Below are 15450 nucleotides of genomic sequence, written 5' to 3' on the forward strand. Positions count from 1 at the left end.
TGCCAAAAGTCATTTTGGAATTTTATGGAATCGACGCCTGGTGCGAAAAGTGTCATCTTCGGGGGAGGAAGACGGACCAGATAGATAAGAGATTAGGGGACCAATGGGGCCGATGATAACCGAACTCGAAGATACCGCAAATTTACTCAGGATGAGACCTTTTCGTGGCTTGGATGGTTAAGGGGTCGGTACTCGAGTTTGTTCTTCCCGGGGTCATAAAACGAACCTTACCAGTGATGTATCGAGTTCGGAAGGGGATCGAGATAAAGGGACTTTTCAATCTCTAAAAATCTCGACGTACCGCCTCGATATCTCGCCGCTCCTCATTGCGGATGACAGACCGCGTTTTTGTGAGGCCCTGGAGATAAGGTTAACCTCTGAACCTCCGTACAAAACCTCTTCCGCTCGCTGGACCGATTCTAAACTTATTCCATACTACCGTCGGTCCTTCGATCGTTCTTAGACGAAAGGGTCACTAGCTTGTCGATAAAAAAACCCAGTTTACCAGTGGATAACTTACATGAAGAAAATCCATACGTTTAGAGGAAATCTATGTCTTTATGTATGAAAATCTATACCTCGTATGATTTGCGTGATACTATACGTAATATATACATATGTAATGTACATTGGCACGGTATTACGTCTCAATGTGATCTTACATTTAATTCAAGTAAAAATTCACGAATGCAGTAGATACACCCTGACAAGGGCATTAATACATTTTTTAATATGTAATTATTCCATTTTACGTAAAACTTAGGTGGAGGGTAAATTTTCATGGATTTTTTTTTTTTCTCCAGGGTATACATTTAAATTTCGTCCGCGGTTTTTTTTAGTTCTGGAGGAGTTCGCGGAGGGCGCCACGTCCGAGGAAACTGCGCAGAGGGCCCGAGAGGATGCCGAGGAGGGCGTCAATTCTGAAGGTGGAGGGAGGCCGATAAAGAGCGAAAACGTGACCGAGCACGAAGTCGGCCAGCCGCAGGAAAGACCGCAACGCGAACGGCACCAGCAGCATCCGCAGCACCAGCAGTTAGGTTATGTCGTCGTCGACGAAGAAGGGGACGCCGTGGGCGTGCTGGAGGCGGGTCGACCGGAAATGGAAAATGGCGGGCTGGTGGAGCCGTCGGACACGGAAGCCATCGGAATATCCGTCCGCCCAGCTCCCGAGGACGATCCCGAGACGACCTACACTCTTCATCAGATGGGGTACCACCAGGTGGAAGAAATTATTCAAGAAAGGTAGGCGGTACTTTGAGAATAATCGGGGCGAGGGGAAACGATTGTCTATACACGGGGAAAATAAGAGCCTTATGCCCGCTAATCGTCGGTTAAAATTCATTGCACGTTCCACTACACTTTAACCGCGGGTTAGGTTCCATTAACCGCCGTTTAGATCAACCGGCTAAATTTGAACGAGATTGTGTAAGTTTACAATACGTCGGCAATTATTGCGTTTCAATGAAGTTTAATTTTTAACGTTTGGACGCGGAAATTTTCCCTCACCCTGTATTAGGATAAGATTCTGAGTGTTTTACGAATTAAGGTGATATGAAAGGGTCATTCTACATGTGTATATTTTTATCAAATCTTTCTCGTAAAGGGGTGCGCCAAATCGTTTAAAATTTTGTCACGTGGTTATGAAGGCCCTAAGAACGCGATGCACGTGACATAGATTCGGGTGCCCCCAGTTTGGAGAAAGGTTTGATAAATATTTTCACGCTTTATATGTACAGAATGACCCTTTCGTATCACCTTAAAGGGTTCGACGCGACCCGTCGTTCCGTCTCGGTGGAGCCCCGATAACGCGGGACGTCCCTCTTCATCCCCAGGGACTTCCTCTCCCCCCGCTACGGGGATGCCAGCGAGCCGAGGGAAGAGGAGCACTACCGACAGCAAGTCTCCCATCGTCCCCACCACTACCACCATCAGCAGCATCGGACAGAGCATCAGCGCTACGACCAGCTCGGGGCGGGAGAGGTCCCGGTTCCCGAGGGAGGGGATAGTTGCCCCCCGTCCGAGGCCTCGGTCCCACCGGAGGGAACCCGGGCCTCCAGTCACATGCCGCACTCCACGATGCACCGGTACAGAGCGGAGGTGCTCTCGCCGTCCGACCACCAGCACCATCACCAGGCGCACCACCACCTCGCGCATCGGCACCTCGAGGACCACCAGCGCCGTCAGGATCCCCAGGAAGGGGACGAAGACGGGGATCGAGTTAGCGGAATCGGCGCGGCGATGCGCGGAACCAGGATGGACTTCCCCCTGGGGGTCCTGTTCCCGAGTCTGGGGACCAACGGGGCCGGGAATTCATCCGAGGGCGAGCACCATCACCTGGAGGACGTTCTTCCCGAGGACCCCTACATGCAGCATCACATCGCGGCGGCCAACGGAGGTCCTGGAGACGACGTCTCGCCTAACGTCAGGATCGGCAGCTCCCCAGGGTCCAGTAGAAGTCCTCGAGATGAACCCAACGTGTCCTCTCCTCGACGATCCTCTCAGGACGGAGGGTACAGCCCCAGCGACCAGGGCAGGCTGCAGTCCTTCACCCATCTCACCGACATGCAACCTGCGGCCTCCGTCCAGGGCAACCACGGACTCCAAGACCCGGATCGCGTCGGCGACCCCGTTTACATCGAGTCCATCTATGCCCATCACGCGGTGGGGACGCCGCATCATCACCAGGACCACGACCAAGTGTCGACGCCTCACTCACCGGGTGGACCTCTATCCAGGTTAGTCCGCGGTTTTCTACCGTGAGAAAACAAAGAAAAAAAAAAAATTCATCGAGCAAAATAAATACACCCCTTCCTCTAATTTTACGCGCCACTTCTTGTACGAGAATCTCTTTTTTACGCGGAGACGGTTACGTTTATTTTTTTTTTTTCTTCGCTAATGACAGAATACTTGAATCTTTCTCTCTAAGCATTTGCCAGGGAATTTGTTTATTTAAGGGTTTATTCCCCTTAGGTGGTTTATTTGCAAACATTGTCTCTCGAGTCCCTTCGGTCCTTAAAAGCGCGCAACGATCAAAGGAACGCGACACGTAGGTTGGTGCAAAAATATTTGCCGAAAACCTTTAAGCTCGCCCGACTGTGGGGCCGACCGATACTATCGGTCCAAGCTGATGACGGAACACGATGCCCACTTGTTCATAGCCTATACTAACAATACCAAGACCTTAGGAATATCTCGGGATGGTTGTGTTTGTTGTTCCTCCGCAAAGCGCGCGCGAACCTCTTCGAATTAGACGCAACGTTCGTATACATTACGGAAGTCCTTAGGAAGAACCCGATGCTTGTGAAATTTCATTATTTTAGAGGAGGAATTTCTTTGATTCTTGTCCGAGATAAATAGACACCAGTAATAAAAATGTCGGGATGAAGTAAGCATACGCATAATTAATGAGGGTGTGGAATAATAAGCATGGATGGCAACACTGGTAAGTGTAGCCGAAGAAAAGATTCGTTAGATCGGAGGAGGGACGGGAGGGGTGCGGCGCCGCGAGCCCGGGATCGGAGCAGGTCGGAAGAGGTCGGAAGAGTTCGGGAGGTGGGCCCTGGGTCTCGGCTACCTTCGGGCCCCGGGCCGCCTCCTCCCCTCTGCCGGTGTTAACCGTGCCGGCGATGCTGCGCTCAGTTCTCCTCTGCCCGGTGACGCAGGCGGGGGTCGAGTTCGCGGCGTTGCCGGTCGCATCCCGTCCGACTTGGCGGTTCAAGAGGAGCCAAGGATTCGATCCTTTTCCAGGAGTCAGCTGATCGGCACGCTTCCCCGCGGCAGAATGCAGTAAGCTGGGTTACCGTGCAGGGTTCTCGGGGTTGCGTTTCCATATTTCCGGGTACCGGGGATTTAGCTTTTGTACGACTTTATAGTAATATTATCACGGGGTACGTGGGAGGATCTCTAAGCGCAATTGTATGTGGAGAAGGGTTTCGCGTCGTGATGAGAGCATTAAGAATTTGTGAGGATAAAGAATGTATTAAACAGGGTCACGTCGGTGGAAACGACGCCCTTAATCTACTTCCATCTTTTACGACATCGTTTTACGATCATTCCAGATTTTATAATCTTTCGAGCACACTTCACTTGGAATTCCGTGCCCTTCTTCACCATTGGAGTTAGTTGGGAAAATGCTAAACTGTTAAGAGGTTTGACGTTTAGTTCCTTATTCTCCGTTCTGAAGTCGAATGGGAACGTTAAGGGGATGTGGTCTCGCGGTCTTAATATTTTTCCATTGTATCTTCGCGACGGTGTAGAAAGTTTCGCGATAGCTTCTGTTAGTTTTCGGCCCGACTTCTACTCAAATATTAAGTAGTTAACTACTTATCTTCTCCCGAACTGACATCCACCGTTGCTCCCGGACCTTTATCAGGAGCGGTCCGAAAGTGTCAACTTCCCCTTGACATTCTGTACCGATGACTGTACATCGGTCTCGTTGCAGTTGAGTTTTCGTCAAAACGGGATTCTTACTCAGAGAATGATCACTTGTTTCCTTTAAGGTGATGTGAAACACGTCGAGGAATTATATCGACGTTAATTAAAAATATTCGTCTAAACACCTACATTACCGCGTTCGTATTTTTATCGACATATTCGGTAATGTACCAAATGACATACTCCATATTTTTTTTTTCCTGCAAAAAATTATATAAAAAATCGAAGTAAAACTCCAGAAATTTACTGCGTACACGGATATTGTTTTATGTCACCGTGGTATTCTGCGAGATTAAAGGAGGATATAAGAACTTGTCAATAGTCGACTCATCTCATTAATTTACCCTCCTACATCGGTTTCTCGGTCAGGCTGCATTATCGTGAGAAGTAACTGTTCTAATCGCACTCGAGAAAAGGTCTCGGATAGTATGACGAGTCTACGGGGTCCATAACCTCTGGAATATTGGATTTCGCGAATCTCGCAGTATTTTCTGCGGTGCACAGAAATTCTGCACGGAGGAGAGAGATGCTGCATGGCGAGGACTGCGTACGTCGACAAGGACTGCCACCAAGAAAGGTGGCCGAAGAAGTAGAAGTCAATGGTAGAGACTAGATGTGTGTGTGTGTGGGACCAATGGGTGAAGTGGTGTCGTAATCGGATGACTCTGGATTACGATCTAGTCCATTAGCTTGGGAGAACTTTCTTACCGTTAAAAAGTATTAAACATACCTTAGAAAAAAAAAACATACTTATCTCGGACAAGAATCAAAAAAGCGTATTTTTGTTTTTTTTCTTCTCTCGAAGGATAATTCTGGTGACCGCGATGTCCCGAAAAGTGTGGTCGGTTCAGGGATTAGAAACAAAGAGAGGTAGAGGAGAAGTATGCGTTACGTGCAATCATTAGGGATAATAATTCTAGGAAGAAATTCGAGAGCTTATATTGCGCTCGCACGAACGCCTACTGAGGCTGTATAAAAAATGTTCACGTCGAACTGGAGCGTCGCGTTTGTGCGTGTAAACGTTCCTTCACGTAAACGACTTTTGTGTGTATCGGATACTCGACACCTCGCACAGTTTATTCCATCTCCGGTCGGTGGAGTTTCGGACTTCCGGAGCACGTTAAACGATTCCCTTCGTCGTACTAGCGACTCATTCCACGCGCGAAGGAAAAAGCCCTTAAGGTGGAGTGATACCCTTTTTTTCAAGGGTTTAGATATTTTTTAGGTGGACGACGGACGATTTACATTCCCTATACCTGTTGGCCTAATTTAGACGATTAATTTACGTGTATTCCACTTGATGGGGAATGAACCCTCGATTTCACCTAAATTTGTTTCATTTCACCGAGTCATATTTGATGATGTTTTTTGGGGGGGGGGCGGACGCCCCCACGTCTCTATCGGTCCATCGCCGGGACAAAACATTTCGTAGAGATAAGCGATGGTAGCGAAACTCGAGGCATCGTTCTAACACTTGCTCCGAAATCTCGTGTTACAGTTCGCCTCTGTATCGCACGATGAGTGGAGTCGGTACAATGGGTGGAGGCGCCGTTTGCAGCAACAGTTACTCCTTACCGTACATGACGAGCAATTCTTCGGAACTCACGGCATCCCCTCAGCAACTTTGGTCCTCCCAAGGTGAGACGACGATACGTTAATCCGGAATATTTTTCAATGAAAGGGATTAATTTAGAAAATTATTTTACTTCCCCTTATGGTACTTTACGACTTTACCGATGTAACCGTATTAAACCGTGCCCTGTTTCAGGGTTAAACACGTCACTTCCGGCGATGTCCGAGGAATATTGCAGCAAGTCCTCCGGGACGATGCCCCATCAGAGTTTACCGGCGTTTTCGCAACCCTTCACCGGGAGGCCGTCTTTTCGAGGGTATAGTCCTACCTATTCCTCTCAGCAGACTTCCGGTGTCGTAAGCACCGGTGCTGGGGACACCGCCTCCTGGTCCTACGTTACTCAGTCCAGTGACGTCCTCTCGTCCCCGTACGGACGCGTCGGAGGTGCGTCGCGACGCCAGGCACCGTCGACGCCCACCACGCCTGTTGCGCATCAACTCAGCGCAGCTGCCAGCCTCACTGCGAGTGAGTATATCTTCCTATGTTAGAATTATATCCCGGTGGACGTACAAGAAGAAATTTCATTTCTTCCCCTACTGCCTTAACTTACTTTTTAAGGGGATATTAAATTATTCAACGCGGCTGTCAATGCAAAAACCTACCGCGGCACGACGAGGAAAGTAGCGGTATTCCACTGAACGTTTTTCACGGTGGTAAGAAAAAATGACAATGCCATTTGAAGAAATTTCCCCGTCATCCGTGTCGGGCAATATTTATAACTTTTCGCGCGTTCTCTCACGCCTCAGATTATCCATATCGGATTCCGTGACTTTTTACATACACTGGATGTTTCAAGTACGGCGTGAGACCTCGTTAACGCGTGCCCCATTTAATATTCATAAATTGTTCCCGAAGTCGTATCAATTTTTTTATGTTGGATACCGAGGAGATTCCTTCGTCGCGATCGATCCGATCCATCGTTTTGTCGAAATGTCTATGATCGTTATGATTCGATAAGAAGGGAATCCTGGATTTTTTATGGCCGAGCATCCCTTGTTACCGAATCGCATTATTGTTTGTGATATGATATTGAAGGCGATCGGCTCCCTGAGAAGGAAATCGTTTTCAGTGGTTTCCGTGTAAATAGTCCCTTGGGTGTACAGGTAATATAGTAAAAGGACGACGACGGGAAGGTTCTCTGGCTGGTGCGTTTTGTTATCGGTAATCACCGGAAACCCTGATAACTCCACCCCCGCTGTAGAACTCCGTTCGCCGACGCTCGGTCTGGCTTGTTCTTCCGTTTTCTCCTGGAACACTTGTTCCCAGATGTTCGACCTGCAGGATGTGGTATCTCTTTGACGCCATTCAATTTGAAAAGTCAACGAGAAACGACACCTCGAAACAATAGACCTCTCCTTCTCCTATTCTTGAGAGTATTGCCGAAGTCGTTGAGAGAAAAAAAATGTACAGTACGCAGGTACTGTACAGGAAGCTCAACCTAGTTTCTTGATGTGCTTAGCATAAAAGCGAAAAAGCGTAAAGTTATATCTAACGCTTATCGCAATCCTTTGTCCCAGGGTTCTCAAAGGAGGAATATTTTAACTAGACGTATTTTAAAATACGAAACGTTTCAAATTTTTTAATTTCAAGAGGAAAGCGCATTCGGGCTGTACATATTACGGCAAGGACGTTTAAGTCGGCAGTGGATGTGCACTTAGGTCAAGCCATTATTATTTTCTATTATTCAAGGGGATGCGAAAGTGCCATCCGAGAAGTCAATCGTTCATGAAACGTTTCTTTGTACTGTAGAATCTTTGAAAACATTTAATGAAGAATCGTATAATTGATGGTGACATTTTTGCGCTCTGTCGGTCCCATTGCTACTCGAGCGCGTTTGCATACTTAGAGTTGGAGTTAGAGAGAGAAGGGTATAAGGCGAATTAACATATCACGATGCATCTCTGTAATGGTACAGTGCACGCCATCGAAGCGGAATACTATACCGAGGGCAGGGAATGCGTTAATTGCGGGGCGATTAGGACCCCTCTGTGGCGAAGAGACCGCACCGGGCATTACCTCTGCAACGCTTGCGGACTCTACAACAAGATGAATGGAATGAATCGTCCTCTTGGGAAGCCTACACGGCGCGTGGTAAGCAAGGAGCGACCGTCCGATCCACGTTTGATCGACATTCGATCCACGTGCGATCTACGTCGGTTAGACGTCGCACAGACGATTATGATCCAGAAACCCGCTGATGAGTGGCGTACCAAAAAGTACACGCAAACGAACTACGTGTACTCCATATTTCATTCGATAAAAGCCCGTAATAGAGTTAAAAGATTGGCCGAGAGAATCGGGCCGCCCGTCTGCATCCCAAAGAGCGACCAGGAGCCTCTGTGGAAATTCGCCCTTTTCCTGCCTTTCGGACCCTGACTCTGCTTCTTGGTCCATTCCGTGTGTCTTCCCCAGGAGAGACGGGCGATTGGCGGAGACCCGAAGGACTTTCTCTCTTTCACGTGGAAGCATCCCTAACGTTTGGAATCCTGTCTGTTTCAGTGGCGGACCAGGGCGAATTGTACAAAAGCTTCTATGGGTATAGTGGTCCTCCTCGCGCCCCCGAGGAGAAATCGAGCCGCCGTTCGGTAGGTGTCAATTCCCGATCGGTCTCTATTCGTCTCTTCTTCTAATCTCGTCCCCACGGATCCCGATATTCGAATTTATAGGGATCCTCCCGTGCTCGAAAAAGGAATGGAAAAATATCCTATGGATTTTAATCGCATTGCACGTTTCATGGTACCTCTTGCGTTCTTCGTCAATGCGATACTAAACTTGTGTCCAAGGATTAATCTTCTGGAAAATGTAAAAGCGTTGTCTTTTTTTAGCACGCGTGGATCCATCCGTCCATCCTTTCCGTACCTCGATCTTTTAAGGTGATATGAAAGGGTCATTTTATACATGTAGAACGTCGAGCACTGACAGTATAAGCATTTTCTTTTTTTTTTTCTTTCGATGTACGCACAAATCTCTGTTTTATCGATTCCTCTCTTTGTCTTGTAGTTTGAGGTGCCACTATACCCATGGTAACCGCTCTCCTTTTCGATATCACGCAAACCCTCGTTTCTGGTAAATGGTTCTTTAATCAATTTATCTTCTACACGGTGATTTCCGTGAAAGCTGATAATGCAGCATTACGGTTGCATTGTGGCCATAAATTTTATAGAAATGGACGAGATACGTAAGTGGAGGATGTCCGGAGGAGGTGAGGTTAGGTTATGTATTTTCCGTCTTTAAACTTTGATATTTTTTACTGCGCAAGTATGGAATATGTTTAGCATTTACACAATACGTTTTACTCCCAAAAATTATCTTACGTTATACATTACAAAGCCGTATGTAGCGGTTGTTGTTACGTAACGTGGGACACTATCGCTTAAATTTCATGTAAGACTCGTAATGATAGTGTATTGTACTTCTAAAAAAATTCAGAATGGAAGAGAATTTTTTTTGTCTAACCTCCGGACACTTGCACGTATTACACGTATTACACGTACTGAACTAATGTCTGGCCCATTTCTATAAGATTAATGATTATAACAGCCGATTCGTAAAATTCAACGTCTTAATGAATTTTCCCTAGACCATAGCGTGACATCGCAAAGGCTTAAAATTGCCGGAAGTAATTTTTGCACCGAAAGGTTTTTGGAATTTAAACGTTATTTTTTTTTGTTACATTTAAACTATTTTTCAAAAGTAACAAGGTGCCTCTGTTTAGAAATTGTCTCGTACTAATTTTTAATCGCGAAAGGCATTATTACGCGATAACTTAATTATACATATTGGAAAACATCTGTGCAAGATACTTCCGGATACTCAGGGAAAATTTAGGGTTAGGCACCTTTCCTGGTACTTACGTTTCTTTCTGCAAGATATTTTTTTTCTTCCCTTATCCCTTCCTTACGTAAAATGAGAATGTTAACTTTTGCGCCATTACCGATGATTAGTTGAAGGTTGTCGAGGTCGGAAATAATCTACATTACGAGGAAAGAGATTTTTTTTCCATTCAATTATATGAGGTTCGTAAATCCAGATTTTATGTAAAAAAAAATGAAAAACCAGGAATTTCTCGATTAGTTAAGGTAAATAACGCATTTAGATATTTCTCTTAAAACGAAGTGTAGAGAAATGACCTCCGACAACGAACGTCCGCCATGTCTGTGGTTTGTCTTCCTGTAACAATTGTTTCTTTTCACAGTCCGCGTCGAAGCGTGCAGGCGTATCGTGCAGTAATTGTCATACGACAGTGACAACTTTGTGGCGGCGAAATTCCGCGGGAGAAACGGTCTGTAATGCGTGTGGACTGTATTCAAAGTTGCACGGCATTAACAGACCTTTGTCAATGAAGAAGGACACCATTCAGACTCGGAAGAGGAAGCAGAAGGGCGGCATGAAATCCACCGACACGCCAATTTCTCGGGCCGTTGTTCCCTGCAACATTAATAACAATAATAGCATCAATAACAATAACAACAGTCTGAAAATTGAACCAGGTATGTATATTGGCTCGATGGGAAATTAACTCAGAGGGATGCAATGTGAAAAAGTGGCTATTCTAAACTCTAACGTTCATTCAGAGAGAAAGTATCTATTACATGCAGAAGACATCCCATTGTTACTACGTACAGGCACTGATGTATCGCGGACCCTCTCGGTTGAATAAGACATGTTGACGTTTCAGATCATTTCGCTCATCTTAGAGTGAGTCATGACACACTTGCCCAAGTGTCGTACCCCAGCATCCTGTATGGAAATTCCCAAACGACCACCCGAATTATGTCGTACCAACCGACAACGACAAGCCCGTATTACGATATGATGACCTCGCAACAGCAACAGCACCAGCAACAACAGCACCAGCAGCAGCAACTCATCGATGGCCATTCTCCAAAAGCGGAGTGCCCTTCCCCACCTGTGGGTTCTCCAGTCGTTGGGTTCCCTGGCCACTCACCTGATCATCATCAGCTGACCCCGTCACATATCGTCACATTGGGATATTCATCGCCTAGTTCCACTTGCAGCAAGGTCATGATGGAAAATGGCCATTTAGAGAGACACACCGTGGTCTCGATATCGTCATAGGAAACCGTGGACGTTGTTACTGGTCGCTATTGTAAAATTCTTTCACCTTTCTTTGCCCGATGTGATAGGTATGGACCTGATATCGATATTAGTCATGTGGCGAGTCGAATACTTTACCAACTCGAATGACTCGATTAATGCCGACTCGAGTAGAATTGATGTAATGAGTTGAGTACTTGATCGATTCGAGTCACTCCAACATTGCTAACTTGCTTGGCCTCTGACAGATAATAATCTCTCTGTGGTGTACATAACGTTTTCCAAAAACCTTTCGATAGTTCAATGGTAAGGCTAAGTTTGTAAATATTTCTCTTAGTTTATTGTTTCTTTAGCGTTAGGCTTCCTTCGACGAGGTGACTCGTTTTTCAACGTCATTTTGGATCTTCATTGTTTAAGAAGGGCCTCGAGATAATAACTTCGGTGTGCAATTTCGACATGTTTCATAGCTTGGATTCCACCATCGGGACTGGGGTGAAAATCATTGATTTTTTTATCCTTGGAATTCTTATGTTTTTCCAGGTTCGCGTTGCAAACTATGTTAGATATCGTAGACATATGCTACCTTGCCTACCCTCGTTATATATGTATAAGTATTTATATAAATTTATATAATTATTCGGAAATAGGGTCCCGTTTCATTTAATCTTTCTCAAATTATTTCACGGTGAAATTCTGTAAAATTTATGCTTTCTTAAAGGAAAAGAAATGTTAAATTTTTATCGAGAAAGAGAATACAAGACTTGATCGATACTTAATCATAAACCAAATGAATTCGTTAATTTGACGTATTTAGTTGAATAAATGAAGGAGGGTGTATCTTAATAATTTTTATAAACATTGAAAAGCACGATTACAAGATTGTTTAATTGTTAACTGTTCGCGGATATATCGATAGCTCAGCAATTTTGGTATTCAAACTTTTCAAAACATATTTGATCGGACCGCGAATAAAAAATTATTGCCCATGTCACTAGTCAGTTATTAATGTCTCTGTATTTTATCAAAATTGTTTGGAATTGGAATTTCAATAGAGAGAGTGTCGATAGATCGTTCAATTCGATCGCGTGTTCAAATGTTATTATTTTTGCATGGTCATTGAACATGTCCGTTTTCCATTGCGGTTTAAAAATACCATCTAAGGGCAGGAATGGCTTTACCAAAGACTTCATGATGTCGGTTTAATATTACATGTTACCAACAAGTTTGACGGCGAATTTATAGGAAAATGGAATAACGTTTGCCGAATATTTTCTCTTAACTCTTACCAAAGACATTTCCGGCTGAACGACTTTTGTAATAAAGAAGACACTTGGGATGCCGCCGAAATGTAATCCCTGTCCTCTGTACATAGATATTAATTGGTAGATAAGTGGAAGTAGAATTATTCTAAAAATAATCTCACTAATGGTGAATCATCGTTATACATAAAACAATGCGAGACAACTTAATGAGGTGCATTCCCGCGAAAGTTCGCCAAGAAAGATTCCGATTGTTACGCGTGGAGGCCATACGGTTTACAATAAAGTATTAATTATTTTTATATCCTTAACCGAAGTTCCAGCAGAATGGCACGTTGTTTCTCTCGACACGTTCGTATCGTCTTTTAACAGATTATTTACCGGCGGATTTGGGGATAAATGGCGATCACGTGAATTGCAAAATCGATTATTAGGCTCTCGGTAGATAATGTGATAACACATAACTGATAACTCGTCCCCTCGTGTTTAATTCAACGACCATATACAAATCCATCTCTTATAATATATTTTTCGGAATGTTGTATCGAGTCATCGGTTTATCTCAAATAAAAAAAAAAAGTAATTTTCACCTCGTGAATTCTTCTTCAACTGATAATAATTTCATTACGGAAAGGGAAAAGGTATATCATATCACCTTAAATATTCCGGATTGGATCCTAAAACACCTGAATCCCCTAGATATTAAATCCTGGATATAAAATCCCCAATCCGGCGACCCTGCCCCAGGAGATATTTCCTTCGGACGTATCGGCGTCCTCGAGGAAGGTCGACTTTGACGTACTCGGTGCCTCGAGGAGGCGTCGTCGATAAGCGTCGCTTACGCGGGGTGATACCACCGATACGAGCGATTATGCCCGCGGTGGCGGAATCTACGCGAGCGGACGATAAAGGGTTGCGGGAGGGAAAAAGTTGGCACGGCCAGACCGGGCTAATAGCGAACGAGATTAGCCTATCGACGACGTCCGGATGAATGGGAGTCGACTTGCGTGACGATTGCGCTATCTCTAGTTCTACTCTGGGCTATCATAGCGCTCGTACTACGGGCCGAGGATGTTAACGCACCACTGCGCCGATTGCAGCTTTCTATCGACTCTTAAGGTGATACGAAAGTGTGATATACACGTAGCAGAAAGTAAGAGCATGTATAAAACCTTTCTCCAAACTGGGTGCAAGAAATTAAGAGAAAAAAATAATATCTTCTCTTGGCTTTTCCAAAATTCAAAACCTCGGGTTACCGTCGTTTTAGCATAGCAGACAGCCGAACGCAGCCGTATCGGCGTCCTTTCCGTTGCCATGGTTTCCGTTGGAGAACGCGTTTGGTTGGCCGTGCTTCAATTAATTATTATAGGAAAACTAGGCACTCTAGGAAAAAATGGTAGAGGACTTTTCGGCTCCTTTTTTAATAAGGATCGCGATGTATAAGCCGTCACTGAGGGTTTTGTTACACCCTGTATGGATCAGTGGCCAAGACCGAGACTAACGAAACTCGGTGATACTCAGATTAGGAAAATTGGATCTTTATGTGGGAAGGGTCGGACGAGGACTTCGGTAACTGGAGTTTCTTCTTCGTGAGGCCATTAAACGGACCTTAACAGTGATATATCGCGTTCGGAAGGGAATCGAGATAAAGGGACCTCTGAATCTCTAAAAATCTCGACGTACCCCGTCGATATCGCTCGGCCCCTCATCGGTGATGACGGCTCGTGTTTTTGTCAAGTCCTGAAGATAAGGTTGACCTCTGAACCGAAGTGTACCAAACCTCTTCCGCTCTTTGGCCGTTTCTAAACTTGCCGAGCTGCTACTGTTGGTCCTCCGATCGTTCTCTACCCTGTTAAGGTGATATGAAAGTGCGATATATACAATACCGAAACGTCAAAAACATTTATGAAAATTTTCTCCAAACTGAGTGAATCGTTGGAACTTCAGCATGTGATTATGGAGGCCCTAAGGAAGAACGAGGCGCTAGTGAAATTTCAATTTTTTATAAAAACGCTTTTCATTCGTCCCAAACTAGAACTAAAACATATTTTTTTTCTGTTTTTTTTTTTTTATGAATTTTCACGAGCACCATGTTTTCCCTTAGGGCCTCCATAATCACATGTTATGTTTCCCCCGATTCTCTGCATCCAGCTTGGGGAAAAGTTTTATAAATATTTTGACGTTTTATATTTTTAGAATGACCCTTTCGTATCACCTTAATGATGGAAAATTTTCTTTATGTTTCGAGAGCTTACAAAGAGTCACGACGCTCGATGTATATTACGACTGGCTTCTGTTTTCTGCATCACATGATTAATCGGGGTCGTGGCTCAACATCGAGACGTTCTCAAGCAACAATGAAAGAGATAAGGGGGATTCTGCACAGTCGTGGAATTGTTTAAGTTTAAGCTGGTATATATATTTACTGCAAAGATACGTTCTCGACGGTAAGTTCCTCTACGTGTTTCACTTCACCTTAATGCGTTTTTTAAATAGCACTAAAGCCGGAATTCCAAGTATTTCTAACTAGGGTCCCCTTGGGGATAAATAAACCGAGGTACTTGAAATTAACTACTCGTCAAATTATCCTGGGGAGAATTAACAGATCGTAAAAAGGCGCATTCCTCATTTTGATGGAATCCATTGCTCGCAGTACCGTGCCGATAATCCATTGAGCCTGACCTCTCCAATTCGATTAGGTAATGTCAATAAGGTCGGCTCAATGTTAAGTACACCAGTAACATTCTGGATATCGCTAATAAACATTGCCTGAAGTGAAGTTTGACGGAATTGAGTAGACGTTGATTAATTACTGTTTAATCTGGAAGTCAAGACGAAACCATGCGAGTCCTTTTAAAGGATCTTGGAAGAGCGATATATCTGTCGGATGGATATAAAAAATTACCCCGTAATTTTCGGCACTATTATCAAAGAAGTGTCTTTTTCGAATCGACTTATTTGAGGGTTTCACTTCGCCTTAACGTACACTGCACGTGACGTTTACTTGTTTCGTGAATTGCTTGAATCGTGGATTATTCCGTATTTAATAATCCAGAGAATTAACCA

General features: G+C 44.7%; 1 protein-coding gene across 1 annotated transcript; it reads left to right on the forward strand.

The window, feature by feature from the left end:
- Positions 1–622: 622 nt before the first annotated feature.
- LOC105696529 (siderophore biosynthesis regulatory protein URBS1) lies at positions 623–12956 on the forward strand. Its single transcript, XM_012419078.2, has 8 exons — positions 623–673; positions 764–1242; positions 1833–2735; positions 5933–6072; positions 6203–6532; positions 7983–8158; positions 10263–10557; positions 10746–12956. The coding sequence occupies exons 1-8, from the start codon at positions 623–625 to the stop codon at positions 11144–11146; spliced, it is 2775 nt and encodes a 924-aa protein (XP_012274501.2). The 3' UTR covers positions 11147–12956.
- The last annotated feature ends 2494 nt before the right edge of the window (positions 12957–15450 follow it).

The sequence above is a fragment of the Orussus abietinus genome, unplaced genomic scaffold, assembly GCF_000612105.2.
Source record: "Orussus abietinus isolate OABI.00-Male unplaced genomic scaffold, Oabi_2.0 scaffold15, whole genome shotgun sequence".
Taxonomy (NCBI): Eukaryota; Metazoa; Arthropoda; class Insecta; order Hymenoptera; family Orussidae; genus Orussus; species Orussus abietinus.

Excerpts from the sequence above, each read along its gene's own strand:
- LOC105696529 (XM_012419078.2), top strand. The coding sequence starts at position 623 with ATGTACATTGGCACGGTATTACGTCTCAATGTGATCTTACATTTAATT. Across the intron at positions 2,736-5,932 it reads CCGGGTGGACCTCTATCCAG|TTCGCCTCTGTATCGCACGA; the intron begins GTTAGTCCGCGG and ends CTCGTGTTACAG. Across the intron at positions 10,558-10,745 it reads CAGTCTGAAAATTGAACCAG|ATCATTTCGCTCATCTTAGA; the intron begins GTATGTATATTG and ends TTGACGTTTCAG.